Source organism: Paramormyrops kingsleyae, chromosome 18 (genome assembly GCF_048594095.1).
Source record: "Paramormyrops kingsleyae isolate MSU_618 chromosome 18, PKINGS_0.4, whole genome shotgun sequence".
Lineage (NCBI taxonomy): Eukaryota > Metazoa > Chordata > Actinopteri > Osteoglossiformes > Mormyridae > Paramormyrops > Paramormyrops kingsleyae.
The window spans coordinates 13218649-13237659 of NC_132814.1; the positions used below are offsets into that span (position 1 = coordinate 13218649).

The following is a 19011-nucleotide window of genomic DNA, read 5'->3' on the forward strand; positions in this document are numbered from 1 at the left end:
ATAATATTAATATATTTAAAGGAAAATAAAATTCCACATTCCTTAGGGGCCCTCCCCCCACATGGGGCCCTGGTAACTCAGTCCCCTTTTCCCCCCACTACGACGCCCCTGCATATATACATCGCAGACATCAACCCCAGCTATTAAACAGCCGCTTTCATAAACTAGTCATGTCTTTCAGAGCCGGTAGTCTTCGCCATTCACAGCTTTATTGGAGCGATTAATTGGATATGGTTTGCAATGTGGCGTTAACGCCCACTGATATATCTCAGTGATAGGTTTGGGCACCTCCGGGTTCAGCGTAAGAGGTTTATATGAGGACTGTTTATATCAGATGATTACTACGCGTTAACAAATTGCCTGAATGAACTCTGTTTATTCGTGATATAAAAGCAAAGTTAAAACCAAATGCGAGTTTCTCTAATAACCGAGGAAGTGGCTGTGGCGGGCTCTCCAACGCCCGGAGCTTAAGAGTCACGTTTCCTCTGTATGTACCAGTAACTGAAAATGTAACAATAACTACTTTCTTTTTAATAATGAATTAAGTTTCTGTAATATCTTAAAGAGCCTTGAAAGACTGTGTCTGTGGAAATCTATCCGTCGGGGAAAACGTTGCACTTTCTTTAGAAAACACTTAAGCAGAAAATCACCCATACAGCTAATTTTCGCGCCTCATTCATGAATTATGAATAAGTGGAGGAAACGATTTTGCAGTTCAGGAGATTTTGCGTTCTCTTACGTATAAATTATTAATCTCGGGGAACAAAAATCGACACTTCTGATCTCTTCCCAGTCCCCGAATGTCACAGGCAGCACGTTTGAGGTGTAAACAGCACCAGTCCATCACAGGGCAGAAACACCGCATCACAATGAAGGAAGAAATCAAACTCAACCTCGGAGCTGCAATCTTTGTTAAAGCCTGGCTATTACATGGTGCAATACTTGGAAAATCGCCTGCCTGTAAAGTTTATCTGAAATCATTGTGTATTACTTAATAAACTTGGTGTGTGTGTGTGTGTTATCTATCTACCTGCCAGAAGATAAAGGGATCAGGGTGTGAATCTCATCCACCGGCACAGTTCTGCAGCAGGGGTCAGTTGATTCACACCTCACACAAAAGACATATTATCACACTGTGATTGAGTAGAAGGCACATGGCCAGATGCAAAAGGAACAGCCATACTTTCAGTCTTCTAGGAAGAAAAAGAAATCAACACATTTAAAGGGCCAGAAAGCAATTACGCCACACAGAGAAGTGCAGTGCGATGTTTCAACCAACAAAATTCCTTTAGACAAAAGAGCAATTTGCAATTCTTAAGGCACTGAAATTTATGCACTGGCCTGGCCCACTGCCAGTGTACTGTTCCTAAAGCTGTATAAAAGAGACATAACAGATTTATTTTTTCTGAAGAAATGTGTGTGTGTGGTGGGGGTGGTGTTGGATGGAGGCTTTGAATTTGGAGCTTTTGGAAAGGGGCTTACACCAAGCCTGTTATTTTCTCATTTTTGGGAAACAATGCTGGAGAGGGCACTTAAAACATTACTGAATATTAAGGAACGAAAAAAATCTGGGCTCCCCCCCACCCCCACAAAGTGCACAATGTGATAATAATTCCACTTCAGTCTGACACAGAGTTTGTCCCCCCTTAGAGTAAATCTGGCGTGGCATGTGTCACCTTGACATTCACATGTGTGCCCTCAGTCACGTAAAACATGTCTCCCCAGCGTCTCACACGCGGAGCCCCACTTGTGCCTGAGCCGCTCACCAGTGTGACGGGGCTTTGCCAATTCATGCAGTCCTGGATTAACGACAATAACCGGCGCAGGGGATGCGGTCTTATCAGCGTCCCTCAGAGTGCGCCGATCCGCCATTCCTGTGGAGACAGATGTAATTAGTCAGGCCCCGGGGACCAGTGTTGCCAACGTATTAAGGGACTAATGCAGGATCCCCCCAGGACAGTCCACCCCCTTCTACTCTGCCTACGCACACAAATGGGAAGCTGATGCTGATTGGTCAATGGGATCGATGTGGTTTAAATATACTTTTGTTTCACTATGAATTTGATGAGGAAGGGGAATGGATTGCAGTAAGCGTCAGCCCTGCCTATTGTGTGTCCTTATGTTCTCTGGACAACTGCCCTGCCCCGTTTGCCTTCATGTGCTGCACCAGTGTTTCCACCTTTAAAGGCACTGGCTCACCAGTTGAGCATTTTGTCACTGTTGGTGTCGCCATTGCTGGCAAAAGCATCATCCGTGTCTGCATTGTTATCCCCTTGTATCTGTTACTTGTTCATGATATACTTGCACCTACACCCTCGTTTCCCTTCAGCCACGCCTGGCAGTTTGTGACTGTAAGGGCGTGGGGTCGTGACAGCTAGATGGCGTATAGTCTTCTGTAGAAATAACACAAGACATGTATGATGTTCATACGCCGCTGTTCTGAAAAATCGTCCGCCGCCCACGATCATTGTGCACGGCTTTAAAAATGTATTAACTTGAGTCGGGACAAAATACTTGCTGAGATAATAAAGGCCAATAGAAACAATCCACTGAAATACTGGGTGTTTCGTTGCTTCCAGCTGCAATTCCAATCCTCCAGCTGAGCCCTTGTCTCTTTGGAGTGAGAAGTTGTAATGCTGTCAGGATAAAAGTCCCAGAACCCAGCTTCATGCCAGATGTGCTTTTATATATATATATATATATATATATATATATATATATATATATATATATATATATATATATATATATATATATATATGTGTGAACTTTAATGTTGGTCTTCCAGCAACTAGCTTGGCACGCCGGTCCAGCAGTGAACTGACTGTTCTGTGTATAAGCAGGAAAATAACCGACAATATTCCGTCGCCCATCCAGGTAGTAGAGAACTGCTGCACTCACATGACTACGTATGTAACCCCCCCCCCCCCCCTTTCATTTTGCACACCTTGCGTACGACACCTGATGAGCCCTTAAAGCAACAGTAAAATAAAACAAGCAGCACAGTGCATACTGTTACAGGCTGTGGCACTGAGGAAGGGGGGGGGGGGGGGGGGGGCTCAACACCCAGTATCTCTTTGGAAGCCCAACCTCTAGGCATGAATAAGCATTAAATAAATAAATGAGGGTGGGGGGGGGCGATAGAGGATACATGGGGAAATAAATATGACCATACAAGGGTACAAAAGTTGACTTTATTTACAGTGCTGCTACGCATGACACACGGTAAACAGGCAGGCAGATTTCTCCTCCCTGAAACACACTCAGATGAGGGGTGCATGCCTTGTCTTCCAGGCACCTGTAGATGCACGCTGCGGAAGGACACCCGAGATCCTATTAAAACAGGTGTGGAGAGGGAAGGGAGGGGCTAGGGGAGGCTGGGGGGGGGGGGGGGGGGGGGGTGTAAATCCCTGCATGCTTCCTGCAAGCACATTGCTCGCTTCTAACGCAAGACGGAGTCATCTGGCAGTGTCATCCGGAGAGACACGGTTACAGGAGGAGAGAGAGGGAATTACTGCAGAGGAAAAAGGGGACCTTAAACAGCCGGGCGGCCAGTCCCTGCACTGAGGTGCGAGTCGGTGCGCCAGCGATCGCCGTTAATCGGTTACTGGGTCCTCGCTGGTCTTCCGCTCTCCTGTGCAGCCCTACTCTGTAATTCAAACTAAGTTAACATCCTTGCTCGGAACAATGCTGTCCCTCGCTGAGGCACATGCAGTGCTGACTGTACTCCTGGGAAAGAGGACGCATTTCTGAGAGATGTCAGAGAAGACGACCCTCCCCCGTTGAAGGTGAGTGACCCTTAGATCCATTATTTTTCTGTGTGGAACAGAAGGGCACACAGCTAAGTGGTCAGTGTTAATTTAACATGGAGAATTTTATATTACTGCATTTTAACCCAGTTAAACACTCTTTAAATGCGTACTTTCTGGTTAATGCTGGTAGTTTCGCTCTGCATGTCCATTATGTGTCATTTCCTGAGCCTGAAATGAGAAGTAGACGTTAATGATTTAAATTTTTTTTTTCTGCTAATGAGGCAGTGGTGCATTTGCATTGAGTTTTTAGGGTCACCAGAGGCTTTCCTCCAATGAGATTTGCAAGGCAGTCTAGATAATAAGCCAACCTACAAAGAGAATGAGCAGGAACTCAGAGTCAGCCAGAGCCACCGAGCTGCCATCTGAAATTTCATCTAGCACTGCATACTTTTTGTTTTTTTTTTGTTTATGGGGAAAGAGCTCATTAAGGGGATCTATGGGCTGCTTGGTTCACAGCGTGAGGCGGCTCTGAGTTACACCGTGATGCTTTCACTTACGACGGCATCAGCTGAGGCACAGTTGGGGGAGGCGTCAGGCGAGGAAGACTGACCGAAGAGCCTTCCTCTCTCTCCATCAGGTCACCACTGTGTACCCTTTGTGTGTGTCTCTCTCTCTCTCTTCAAACGCCATCCCCCAAACGTGAAAAGAATGCAATGGAGGACACAAACAGCCCCCAAGAAGGTTATAAATCCTCACATGTGCGCCTTCGACTAAAGAAAACCACATGCTTGAAAGCCGTCTGAACTACAACTTACTAAAACAGAGGAAAGGATGCATTTTTGTAACATAAATTGACACTTGGAAGGATCAGACAATCTGAAGTATATGTATGTTTATCTGCATTTAAGATGGCTATATTGGTTTTTTCAGTATGATGGACCTTATTAGTCTGCCATGTAAATTTACATAAACATACAGTTCCAAACTCAAATATACAATGCAAAAGTTTTAGGCAATGATGCTTAAATGTTTTTCCTGTTGGTGTAAAACTAAGACATTATGTCTGTGAAAGTGTATCAGCTTAGTCATTTCAAAACCTCCCCTAAAATAACTTTGCGGCAGCTATCCACCAACACACCCATGAATATTTTGACTCAACAACTAGCACCTCATATGGCTAATTAATACCTAAATGATACCTCGATTAAGTGAATTATTTACGTGAGCTGGTGGTGAACTTGAACAATTACATGGAATGGCTGAGGTGCCCCTGAGGAGAGGTTTGGGAACTGAAACAGTGTTCATCTAGCCATCCAAGATATTACTAACTTTTTGGAGAATAGAATCATTTCCTGTTATTCTTGTGTTACTCTTAACTAGTATACATCCTAGTGTTAAAATATCTTTTTTTTTTTGTTCCGAAGACATATACACTTACTACTGAGATAACTTTACACATCACCTTTGACTGCCTAATACTTTTCACAGTACTGTAAGAACGCATCCCTCTTTTAAGCCAAAGTAATTGCATTTAACTGCAAATTAAATGTTGTCCCCCATGAGCAAGTGTTGTTTATCCAGTGGTTTGTAATGCAAACTTTCCTGGGTCTCTATCAGGTTCATCACCTTGACCAATGTCAGATCTTTCCCGCCGGACACATGTCAAATCATTCACCTCGTTCATCATCACCTTCAGCGGCTGATGGTATGGGGTTTGTTTTGGCTGTCTGTCTCATTCAGGTCACCTTTCCACTGCTCCTCTCATTTTCCCCCATACACCAGGAGCAGCAATTACATCAGTCTTGTGGGGAAGACACATATACAACCTTGACTTTTTGTGTTTAAACCCCCCCGAGTTGGTATGACTCCCACCCCCACTCTGTGACACATGCAGACAGGTGGTCATGTGCTGCTCTGGGCTTGCGAAGGCCAGAATGTCATGACATTTCACTACAGAGATGTCTCACCATTAATTATTCATGAGCGATGGACACGAGAGAAGTGTAAACAAAGCTTGACCTTTCTTTGCTAAGCTGGGCATCCAGTCTCCCTGGACTCTCCTAATGGACAGCCTTCTTTTTAAAAAAAAAATAAAAAAAATATGGCAAATAATGACTGAATAAGCGTGGGAATTAGCATGTTGCCTAGATACCAAAAACATAATTATCCATGATTATAGCTCTCTTCACACCGAATTGGATGCATGCATTAAGTGTTTGTAACACAACAGCAACTTGTTTGTGCGCTTCTGTGAAACAAATACCGCCATTGACGATTTATTTACTGTATACAGCAATTAATCTTACCTTTTGGAACGTTTCATTTCACAGTACGATTCTGTTCACGAAAGTGACACAGCAACCATGCTACTGATGTATATTTATGATGCATTTATAAACAATGCACAGGTGAATTGCGGGTAACTGGGATTGCATTCAACTTCTATAATGAAGTGATTAAAATAACTTCCACCCTCCCTAACTACGATTGACGCATTCTGTCCACATCAATCTGTGAGCTCTACCCAGATGTCCCCCTGTGTCTCTTGCTGAACGTGTGTGCTCAGAGGCCACAGATCAGAGAGGTATCCTCCAAGGCTCCAGATGTCCCGACAACGATAACCCCACTCTGAACCTCCAGGGCCCATCAGCCTTGAGGCCTCGTGTGCATGGTGTGGCAGCCTGAGCGGGAGATCGTGCTCTCAACATCGCGAAAGTGCTTCATGGGTGGCGAACTGCGACCCAGGTTCACCCTCTCCGTGCGATAGGCTCAGATTGATTCACAAAGAAAGCACCACAAAGAAAACTCAGCGAGTCGTCATTCAAACTCCAAACTCCCATCGCCACCTTTCTTTGTACCTTGGCGAATTCATACTGGACCTCTTTAGTGGTGGTGGGGTTGGGTGGGGGGTCTAGGAGAGAAATTTTAAGAAGAAGCTTTACACACATGCAGTTGAGAGTGAGTTTTAGAGTCTGAGTGCAGCGTGATGCCATTTATCTGGCACCCCTGGAGCATTTCTGAAGGTTAAGGGTCTTGCTCAAGGGCCTGACAGAGATATGACTTGAGGCCCAACCCCCTGAACCACACAAGCCACCCTCCATGCTTCTAACAGAGTGATGTGAGTGGGGATGATTTCACATCTAATACTAAAGCGGCAGCAGAGTGAGATGTATTGCAGGTTGCCTGACGCTCAGCCAAATGCAGCCTACCTTTGATGTCACACCTGTGATCTCTATCTATACCCATCATGGTGTGATGCAAACAAGCACCCACCCTCATGGCTCGGAGCTTCACAGCTTTGTGTCTTAACTTGCCAAAGACTCGAAACTACTAGGGATTTTCTCCACTGCTGCCATACATCTTATTTTCATTGGAAGGAGAACATCCGACAACTGTTTTGGGGTCTCACAGCACAGTTTTTATTTGTTAACAATTAATAAAACTATATTTTGTAACTAAATAAATAAATATTTCTTTCTTCCACAGCAAATTTTGGAAACTGAAGGTTGTCAGCCTCAGTACCTTGATTCTTCAGTTTTTTGGGCATTGTCATAAAAAGAAAGAACTGATCTAGAATTGCATTGAGTGATTCTGGCCACAGGAGAATGTCAAAGATGGATCTCCAAGTGTGGAACTTCAATGGATCAACAGCGGAGAATGGTACGTTCCTCAATATAGCTCCCACCTCTGTGTCCACAGCAGTGGACCCTTGGTCTGGCCGGCCCCAGAACGTCTATATCTATGTCTCTGTCTTCCTTGGTTTGCTGGTCTTCCTGCTCACTCTACTGATCGTCGCCCTCCACAGACTCAAAAACATCATCAGTGCCAGTCCCTCTTACCCAGATTGCACTAGTGAAGGTGGGAGCTCTTTTACCAACATGGAGATCTGCAGCATCTCCTCCCAGAGGTCCACGGTGTCTTCTTTGTCCTGTTAAAGACGGCTGTCTCTTCAGAGCAGCAAAGCTGCAGAACACAAAAAGACAACCAGATACAAAACCGCCCAACTACACACAGATGCTTATAAGCACAAGCATTCCAAAGTTTATGGAGCAAATGTTTTTCTTTAAGCTCAAAAATACTCTGTTGTGATGTGGACGACATGGAAAGAACCTCGCATGGCTTACAGAGAATAATCTGAACTGGGTCATTTAATTCCTGAGAGGGGTTATGAAATGGTAATAATGAAATGCTCTCCTCTTATTGGTCAAGTCTTGGACCAATTGGCAGATCCGACTCTGGAGTAACAGTAACTGTGGCCCTGGGCTAGATGGTCACACAAATAACCCACTGGCACACGTGCACGGCAGTTTCTAATTGGCAGTTCTCTGTCAGAACCTGACAATGCCAACACGCTTTGCGAGCCACACGGCACTAAATCCGCCAGAAAGAAAGAATGGGATTATCTCAGAGGCATGTTTGCAGCACTGGAAGATAAAACACAAAAAAAAAACACTATGGGGAAAAACTCCTGGGGATTGCAACTTCAACATCACACATCTGTGCTCTTAGCCAGTGCAAAAGATAAAAAAGGAAAAAAACATCAAAGGGATTATTAGAGAGAGCAACACATGGATGAATTTCTCTAGAATGTAATGTTGGCTCAGAGTGTTTATTTTAATGTTTTATCTATGTATATGTGTTGTGCTAAAGGATTTGCCAGGGCCAAATCTGTACATAGTTTGCAAATGCAATAAAGATACTTATGTGGAATTGTAAAATAAAGTACTGAAGCACAATGATTAGTGGATAAAATATTATATGGAGATGTGATTGAGGTGCTATTGTTGTGTACAGTTTGTAAGTAGCTCATTAGCTATTTGGGAATAGACTCAGTTCTCAAATCTTTATGGATACTTTAATAGTATTTGATTTCTTCATGAGTATGATTCAGACAGACACAGAGTCCCATCACCGACAGTCCCAGGTTTGCCACAGTCATTGACTACACTAACCAGGAGAGTAGGTAAGTTGAGGGTAGGGTGACCACTGGGATGGATGTGTCCACAAAGGAGGACTGAGGGTCAAAAAGGAGAACAGCGATGAGGAGTTGTTGATGGGGGGGGGGGGGGGTTATTTCATACACATAACAGAATAGCTGAGAATGGTATATCTATCATGATAATTATCTTGCCATCTCGAGAGACCAGCATGAAAAAATATTTGCAAGCGTGGATGTTCTCGGCTTCTGTAGAATTATCTGTGCGGGAGTTTCACATTTTTTGTGCGACTGGGGGTGGGGGAGAGTTGAGATATTGATGGGAAGGTGGGTAGGGAGAAGGGAAAAAGAGGACAAGGGGGCTACAGAGGGCTGGAAAGCCGGACTGTCTGGATGAAATCCGGGTGACTGCTCACCCTACTTCAGGGGTCACCTCAACCTTCTTCTTGTTAGCAACTTTTTAAAAGACTTCCCATTTCCAATCAGAATTTCAAAACTTTTTCTCTTTACAGAGGTGAGCTGCACTGTGAGGTGAAAAAGAGGCTTAGCGTTTTGGGAAAAGTCTGACGATAATTTAAAGAGAGTGATTCCCCTCTATGACTGAAGCTGCTAAATTGATTCACGTCAAATCTTTCTTTCTAGTGGAAGCTCAGCTGAACTGACAGTAAATCCCAAATTACTGAAATGTCAAAAAAGTCATCATCCCTATGAATGTCAGTATGTATGAGAACAGTTCTGTGCATTTGTGGAATTATCACACCATTATCTCAGATACGAAGCTGTTTCAAATTCTGTATATTATTATGTATAAAGATGTCAGCAAGTGGCAATAAGCTCAATGGTATTCAGATGTGAAACTGACCGTTTTTCCAGTATAATTAATATTATTATTATTTTTTTTTGCTAGTAGAGAAATGATCAGAAAAAGAAAAAAAATTCATTATGTCAGATTGTCATTCCAGAATAGGTGGCTTTAAGACACTAGGCTCCGACCTCATGTCAACGGAGTTCTACAAACATTCTCAGACATAAAGATGGATCCTTCAAACTGTATAGCATTTTCCACCACCTTGGTATTGATGCATTGCCTTCAGGAAAAGACTTAAGAACAAAATACTAAACCTGGTTTAACTGGAAGAACATCTGCATAAGATGTGTTTTTGCTGGTGTTTGATAGCTGGACCCCAGAACACAGAATGTGCCTCGGTTTACTTATACTAATTGCTAATCAAGAACCATTTCTATACTCAATTTGCCTCAGTGACAATTAATAGATAAAAAAGACAATCATTGTATTCATAAACTGTCAGACAATAAAGAAGTTATTTATAGGGTAATATATTTCCCAGTCCCCAGAATGGACCTTGAAAATCACATTAGTATTGCATTTTGCACTATGAATGCAAATTAATGAAATGTGAGAGTCAGTTCACGTAGATATCTACATTTAAGATCCTCTCCCGGCTTTCCAATTTATTTTACAAATGTTTAACTAGACAAAACCTGCATCTTTTGCCTGTATATGTTTCTATGAATAAATTTTAAAAATCACCTTCTCCTGGAGTGTTTTGATAGAAAAGTCTGAGTCTCTAGCTTTGGTAGAGATACTTATGTTTGCATCAGCTTTAATGAGGGTCTGATGAGAGCTCTTGTGATACTTGTCCTGTTTTAACTTTACTTGGAACGTCTGTTTGTCTCTGATGCACTATTTGAGATTTCCTTATATGCAGTACAACACTGAAATGCAAGACCACTTCACCTGGCTGCTGGTCTTTGGGTCTGGTTCTGAGTCTTCTGGAAGCCCAGCAGAGAGATACCTGGCCCGGTGTTCCATACCTCTGCTAATTACCAGGAGGAAATGTCATCTGTGATTGGTGAGGGAAGTTCAGCAGCACCACAGCCTGCATGGAAGATTCACCTTCCACCAGCCCTGACTGCATCACGGACGCGGACACTCACTGCATCATGGACGTGGACAATGCGTCTTAATTCACCTCACTGACAGACTTTGATTCTGTTTGTGTCGGATGACAAGCTTAATAGAATGAACCCCATAGCAACCAGTCAATGAGGTAACATGCTAGCTTAATACATGCCTGAATATTTACATTTTTGTAGGGAAACCAGCACAAAAAAATTCCCCCAAGATCCATAATATATATATATCTCTTATCTTACATAACATAAAACTGACACGTGCAGGGGTTGGGGGTGCAGTCGTCAGTCATGGACCTGGGCGGGTTTGGTGCGGGAACGTGGCATGACACAGGCACAAAAAAAAGGTGGACGACCCACTGGCGGCTCAGAGAATAAAAGCGGGATTTATTAAACAAAACAGAAAACACTGCGGACACAGCAAAATCAAAGGACCATGAGGGGGTCAAAAAGTAAAGGGGATTAACAAAGACTAAATAACAAAAACCGAATACACATCTAACACTGAGAATATCAAACCGTCTAACATCGCAACCATCAAACAACAACAATGAACCACTGGGGAACTGAACAGAAGCAGGAACTAAAATACTAATGGGTAATGAGACTAACACAGGATAGGTGAGGCTAATTAACAAAGACCAGGGAAACAGGGCACAGATTAAACTAATAAACTGAAAGGAACTAAAAACATGGAAACTAAGAACTAACCAAGGAAACAGAAACTAACACTGGGGAATTACAGACAGGTAAAGACACAAGAAGAGGCACAAGGAACAAAACCAAAAACCAAATACAAAATCACAAGATACAAGAACTAGAAAAACTCAAATGAAACACTAGGGAGCAAAATACAAAAAAAGAGGAGGCGGGATTCAAACACAGGACAAGGATCACAGGCTAAACAACTAGACTAACATGAAGAACGGGATGACCAGCAACACCTGCTGGTCAAAAGGGGAAGGGACACAGAGAGGGACCACAGGGACTGACCCTGACAGTCGTCAGCTTTTACCGTCGAACACCTGCCCCTTAAAACATCTCTGCTCTGTCCAGACACAGAACACTATCCATAGTCTACATAAAGCTTTTGAAATGCAAACCTTACAACTGCTCCATTCTCCCTGCCCATTTGTTAAAAGTTCCTATTGCTAGAACAGGAAACGTATCCTTAATTATATTTAATAAGTATATCAATGATGAGTAATTGGAGGCCACGTCAGTTACCAGCTGTGCTCCTCCTGCACAATGTTATTCAGCATTTAACAACATTAAAAGGACATTTTTACATTTATCAAATCCCCGAGGCCAGTAATGAATGCATTTGTTTTCGTTCTTGTTACGTAAATAAATTCCATTGAGTACAAATAGTTAATCAAATTACATAAGATCTCATTTACTGTTCCCCAGGGGAGGCAACAAACGAATAAAGTAGGTTCTGTCATCCACTCTCATAATGCTTGTAGATGCATGCAGTAACATACACAGGAAACACAGGGCATCAGAATAAATTGAACTTTAATGGTCCCTTTGCAGTTAGATCTTTTAACACCTTCACAAGGCAGGGAACTAATAAGCAACAACTCTTCTAACACCCTTGAAAGACTCTTGTCCCCCTACTGCCCGTAGTATTTTAACATAAGGGACTGAACTATGGACGTACAGATCTATATAATATATCGATTCTTTCATTTAGAATGTTTTCATTTTTGGAATCGATTCTAACATCAAATCATTTACATATTACATGTAAAATGTTACTTGACAGGGTACAAATGATGTATTGTTATGCTGTTACTTGTTATGCTAAATCTTACATACGTTACAGGAAAGGTCGGAGGCAAAGGCAGGCATGGATGAAACCAAAAGGAGCTTTAATAAAGCAAACTACCATACAGGCAGGGAAAAAATAAAAAATACCAGACCACAAGGGGACTAGGCAGGGTAGGGAATGGGGCGCGGGGCATGACATCAATAGCCAGACTGGGGAGCACAGGACTAGATGGCACTCTTATACACCAGTAACGAGGGAGCAGACAAGGGGCAACTGGGGAGAGTCACATGAGGGCTGAAACGAGTGGTAGGACAAATTAGTAACAGGTGTGGCTCGTTAGAGGCACACTAGGGCAGGGGTGGGCAATCTTATCCGCAAAGGGCCGGTGTGTATGCAGGTTTTTGGGATAACCTGTAGGTCAGCTGCTCAAACCCAGGTGTGAGGACTCTTCAGCCAATCAGTCCTCTAATCAGTCATCTAATTAGGGAGTTGCAGCAAAACCTGCATACACACTGGCAAATTGTGGATAAGATTGCCCACCCCTGCACTAGGGAGAAAAGGAGAGGGATGCAGGAGCAGGGATGCAGGAGCAGGGATGCAGGAGCAGGGATGCAGGAGCAGGGATGCAGGAGCAGGGATGCAGGAGCAGGGATGCAGGAGCAGGGATGCAGGAGCAGGGATGCAGGAGCAGGGATGCAGGATGTGACAATACTGATCTCATGTTTGTTCATCATTAATGAATTGTCACGCTTGTATCTCATGTAAGTACTATATTTGTTACTATATCTGTTAGTTCTGCAAACCTTTGTGAATTATTGAAGGAACCACCGAGGAAAGTATTATAGGAATAAATAATGAATAATATATATGTAAAGAAGTGATCTCATGTTTGTTCATGGTTAATGAATTGTGATGCAACATTTATCCCAAGCAGTTACTGTATTTTTCACTATATATCTTAATTCGGTCATTTTTATTGAACGAATGAAGGAACAAGCAATGAATGTGAAATACTTCTCATGTTCATTCATCATTAATGAATCATGACATCTTTTCTTAAGTAGCGACTATATTTGTTTATGATTTGTACTTCGGTAGTAACTGAGTTATTAAGTATTTGTGCCCCTTCAAGTCAAGCGTTAGTGTTTTTACTACTATAGGGAGCCGCCCATATGGGGGAAGAAAGGGGATGAGATTCAGGGGCTCAGATACTATAGCGACTAGGGCAGGGGTCGGCAATCCAAATAACAAGATCTGATTTTTCCCATTTTAATAAAACCACACCATCACAGGAGCCACAACATGTTTCGTTCAATATTCATATTTTTATTTTGCATAAGATACACAACAGCCTATAAATCTAAACTGTGCTATTCTTTTTCATAAAGGGGATTTGAAGTAACGGGAATACGGAAACGCTACGATCGATCCACCAGCACAGCTGCCCGTTCGTCTAATTCTACCGTCCCCCTGGTTAGGGGCTACAAGCACTGGAAACAACTGGGGTTGCACTTGGCCTGGACCTGCGCCGAAATCTTACGGCAAATCTATATTATTCCATTATAAACCTACATTTAGCTACATCAATACGCAGGGGTAGTTTGCCAACCTTACAGACTATTTAAAAGGTAATAAAACTGTTTCATAGGTGTAAATGAGTGTGTAGACTTGTCTCGAATTGAAAATCTCACGCCAGCCAGCTGAGCAAAGTTAACACCCCTGGCTGTTGCCAACTAGTAAAGCGTTTAACTCAGCAACAAATATTTGACATTAAAATATATCCAAGCTCTCCCTCTAACTGCCACGCATCTCATTAAAGAGCTGTCTTAATGTTATCGAGGCAAAATCAATGTGAGGTTGTGTTTTATATTAAAAGTTAAAAACGATACATTGAGACCTCTTACTGGTGCCACAGTTTTCATAAAACCCAAATAGAACCGCTTAGTTCAAGGGGACGCAGCCCGAAACTGTTTGACAAGCAAACCCCGTTATAGAAAAGCGGCTGACGGGTCCAGACAGGCAAACTGCAAAGTATCAGGGTTTGTGAAGGAATTAGGAGAAGGGAAAATGTTATGTTTAGATTCACGTCCTATTGTATTTAAATATCCTATTGTATTTAAAGATTAATACAAATTTTAAAAAAGCAATTAGCTATTCCGTCTTTTTTTTTGGCTGCGATTCATCTGCACGATATACTCACATGAACTTTTTAAAGATATACTCTCGGCTGTTGACGTTAAATGATTGATTTTTATGAGACTGTCTGCAAATTTCAAAATATATCGATGGTTTGCACTTTACATAGTCCTTCAAGATCCCCGTTTGTCCAGTGTCTGCATTACAAAAAAGAAAGAAAAAAAAAAAACACCGCGAGCCCTCATTAAAGCTTAATGCAAACATAAGAATGTCTGTCAGATCAGAAATTACTTTCATGCCACATAGCATAGTACGTTGTCATATTTGTTTTTGATTGAAATTCTGTGAACCACGTAATCATTTCCCCCCCCACACTCTTTGAGAAATTGATCCATTTCCATTTCGTATAGAAACGATCTTTCTTTTGCAGAAGTGCCATGGGTGAGTTGCAGATATATCCAGAAGCGATTCTAGGACCTTTGGGGGCCCTAGGCAAAAAACTCCATGGGGCCTCCAACTGCCCCTTCCCCGGCATGGTAAAATGTATTACCTTTATTTTACTGTTAAAGCGTACATTAATAATACCAGCAAAGAGAATTTAATAAACACAAGACCTTTACCTTCACTTTCGTGAAAAACAGAATACATAAATAAAGCAGATTTGTCGTTGCAATGTACTATGTAATCTGCCGCCCTCGGGGGGCCCCTCCCAGCTACCTCGGGAGCCCCGAGGCCATTGCCCGCCCTGCCTGTCCTGTCACTGCGCCTCTGGACGTATCCCTGTACCCAGCCTATTAGAGCGGATACGGGCGTCTCGCGAGCAGCGACCTTCCGCGGTACCGTTGCGCGCCACTAGATGGCGACATCCGAAAACCCGCGGCGTCACGGAGAGGCGCGCGAGCCTCTTGCCTCAGCGTCACCACTCAGGCTTTGTTTCCTCCTGAAGGGATGACAGCCGCCGTCTCTGCTTGTTTTGTTTATTTTATTAATAACGGTGTATGCGGTCTGTGAATACATGCACCGCGAAATGCCCTGAGTTAAAATTAAATATCGGTGGTGGACTGTTACATTGCTGGGTAAAGCAGGCTATGAAGTAGCGAGTGGTCAGTTTAGCAGCTAGTTAGCCACGTTCGTTTGTTGACACATTAGACACTTTCGCTATTTTGTGTCTCGATTCAGGTTCGAAGCGTAAGAAAATAGCCGGAAAAATAGGAAAAAATGAACGAAGAAGACGGCTGCACGACACCGGTAAACAAGGAAACTAATATTTCACTGCTGTTCACCAAGGACGGACAGACTTACTTCGTGGACAACAGCGGGGGTCTGGAGAGCAGGAACACGGCCACGCCGCAGGAGCAGGACGGCGGCATGCTGTCCTACGACATGGACGATCCGGGCGAGGAGAGCGACGTCCTGGACACTTCGGACCCCAGGGACAGCGCTGCCAGCCCCGAGGAGCTCAACGACGAGGAGTCCTTCGGTGACAGCGAGAACGTGACGAAGACGTGCACGTACGATGGGTGCGCGGAGACCACGACGCAGGTGGCCAAGCAGAGGAAGCCGTGGATGTGCAAGAAACACCGCAATAAGATGTACAAGGACAAGTACAAGAAGAAGAAGAGCGACCAGGCCATGTCCAGCGGGAAGTTAGACGTAAGTATGTTCGTTTGTACAGAAGTCTGTCTGTCTGTCTATTTAAATACGCACGCAATTAGTAGCTATTTAGGTCCTCCTACCTAGTACCGGGTAGGAGCCTTTACCTCCAGAACCGCAGATAATTAATTCTGTGGTCAGAGAGGCAATTCCGTGCTCCGAGCTCTTAGCTTTAAGCTTTTCCAAGGGAATCTGGAGACTTTTCACCAATTCTGTAATACTTCCTACATCAGGGGTAGGCAGTCCAATCCGAAAAGGACTGATGTGTATGCAGGGTTTTGGGATAACCTTTTGGGTCAGCTGTTCAAACCCAGGTATGAGGACTCTTCAGCCATTCAGTCCTCTAATTAGTAATCTAATTAGGGAGCTGCAGCAAGAACCGTTGCCCACCCCTGTCCTACAGTAATGACGATTTAAAAAAACAAACAAACAAAAAAAAAAACGTCATGGTAAAATACCGAAAATGAAAGTCCGTGGGCTATCTGTTTTGAACAGGAAGGCTCAGAAGAGAGACCTGTCTCTGTTACCAAGCAGCGGTTGGGGGACCGGCTGGGGGACCGACCGGCGAGGCCCTCCCTCATTGAACAAGTTCTCAATCAGAAGAGACTGGTATGTTTCTGCATTGTATACATAAAGTGCAAAAACGTATGTTACAGTTCTATGGAGTTCACATTTTTTCCCTGCGCAACTAAATACTGCTTGTGTTCATAAGTCTGTATGTTTTTGTTTGGTTTACAGTCTCTGCTGAGAAGCCCAGAGGTCGTGAGCTTCCTGCAGCAGCAGCAGCGGCGACTTCTGACAAGCCAGAGAAGTGGAGCCGTGCAGCAGGAGTATCAAGGCTGCTGACAGGAGGCGCGGCTGGGCCCGAGAGCTAACAGACCAGCGAGCCCAGGCCCAGAGAGGCCCAGTCCAGGTTGTCATACTAATAGGAAACCTTATTTGGGATATCATTATCTATCAAGCGGATAATTTCTTTCTGGAAGTGGATTCATCCAGTAATTAAGGCAAATTTCTATTTAATATTCAACCCGATTGCCTCAAACAGGATTATCCCAGACCCATTTCCAGGAGTCCTCCTGATGTTGAGCATTACCTATAGGTCATTTGACATCCACAATGAATGAATCCAGTACAGGGGGATTGAAAACAGATTGTGTTAAAACGTGCACTGTCAAACTGGATGTAATAATCACTGGCTGAGTCCACTTCCCTAGAAAGAGGACATCCTAGACGGAGTGTGAGTGAACCTGGAGTTTCCAGGTTGATTTTTTTTAGAAAGCTCCTGTGTGGTTGGTTTCTCTTTAGTGAGATATAGAAGTTACACATTCTCACTGTCAAACGAGGGCCTTGTGAATCAGGCCACACCACTGGTTCATGACCCCTGGACCTTGTCGGGTCGACATTGTGTGTGTTTCAGCTCTCATTGAACTTCCTACCTCTCCACGGATTGAAAAGGCTGAACTGCTTCAGTCTGCTTCTTAGTACTCATGTGGCCTAAACAAGTACATACGGGGAACCACAGAACTAGTGATCGATGGGAAATGTGGCTTCAAAACTTGGGATGGGATTCCTTTGCCAGCTCAGACCAGATTGATCTAACGCTCTCCCCGGTTGATATCTGTTGAGACAAACAGATAAGTGATGGACAGCACATGCCGGTTGAAGTTTCCTGGGGATTCGGAGCCTCATTACTTCATTCACTATGTTAGTCTACACTCAGCAGTACCAGCTAAAGCAGGAGTTGGGGAACCTGATCCATGGAGGGCCGGTGCAGGTTTTTGGGATGACCTCTCAATCAGCCAATAACAGTCGGTCTGCAGGATTGGAGTTGAGAACCACTGTTTTATTATTGGCTGATGGAGAGGCTATCCCAAAAATCCGCACCCACACCGGCCCTCCATGGAACAGGTTCTCCACCCTTGAGCTAAAGGCTAGCAGGTGTAAGGTGGCTGTATCCACTACAGTCCTGCCTGTTTTCAATTATCTATTTTCGTGCTTTGCATATTAGGAACCAGGTGGGGAAATTAGTAATGGATGCCATGCTGAGTTTGAGAAAAGCACATCCTGCTGTTTGGCAGGACTGGAGTCCCAATACACTGGCGTGTACCATCACTGTGAAACGAACTATGGTATTTTTATATGTATAAACATTTTTATTTATAGCATCATAGTTACACTTGCTGTCCAGAGGATTGTGTAAATGGCAAGATTCCCCCCTCCCCAAAAAAAGGACAGCTGGTGGCAGCTAACATGCAGTTGATATTTGCAGCTGCACCCACAAGACATGATAGATTTGTGGTTAAAACTATCAATGTGTTTTGGCCCTTGTTGTGATCATGTTTTTTTTTTGCATTATTTGTACTTTGACGGACTATCATTGTATATTGAAAATCACTTGAAGTCCTTGTGCCATACTGCTTGTTCTGGAGAATTTGTCAGTGTATAGGTCTTCATATTATCAGTAACAGAAATCAATCATTGAAACCCACTTGTTGGTGGAATTAGTGAAATCAGTTACCAACTGGTTTAACCCTATTCCACTGGTTACTTTTTCTGGTTCCAGTTGGTGGTGACTGGTTGGTGTCCGATAGTGCTAATCCAACTCAGTGGCTCTGACGATTTATCTTTTCTCATCATGTAAGCTCAAAGAGATCATGTAGTCACTAATGGAGAACCATGACATCATGTCAGTGACAGTCATCCTTCATGTCTTTTTGATGTAACTCATGGATTTTCGACAACCTGTTTCAATAAATAGTGAACCGTGTGCTGCGTTTACCTGCGTGTCTCATCAGCCTGAAGTGCCCCTTCTCAGCTGATCTGCC

General features: G+C 43.5%; 2 protein-coding genes and 1 long non-coding RNA gene across 3 annotated transcripts; 2 read left to right on the forward strand and 1 right to left on the reverse strand.

Annotated features, from left to right (window-relative positions):
* Nucleotides 1-3922: 3922 nt before the first annotated feature.
* On the reverse strand, nt 3923-7098 carry LOC140579437 (uncharacterized). Its single transcript, XR_011983469.1, has 2 exons — nt 4310-7098; nt 3923-3980 (listed from the first exon to the last, which is right to left on the reverse strand). It is a non-coding gene; the product is annotated as an uncharacterized lncRNA (long non-coding RNA).
* Nucleotides 7099-7357: 259 nt separating this feature from the next.
* Nucleotides 7358-7687, forward strand: LOC111840453 (serine-rich and transmembrane domain-containing protein 1). The gene has a single exon (XM_023805293.2). It carries the CDS (start codon nt 7358-7360, stop codon nt 7685-7687), a length of 330 nt encoding a protein of 109 aa, XP_023661061.1.
* A 7751-nt stretch (nt 7688-15438) lies between these two features.
* rfxap (regulatory factor X-associated protein) lies at nt 15439-18953 on the forward strand. Its single transcript, XM_023805291.2, has 3 exons — nt 15439-16186; nt 16682-16795; nt 16925-18953. The coding sequence occupies exons 1-3, from the start codon at nt 15752-15754 to the stop codon at nt 17030-17032; spliced, it is 657 nt and encodes a 218-aa protein (XP_023661059.1). The 5' UTR covers nt 15439-15751; the 3' UTR covers nt 17033-18953.
* Nucleotides 18954-19011: the final 58 nt, after the last annotated feature.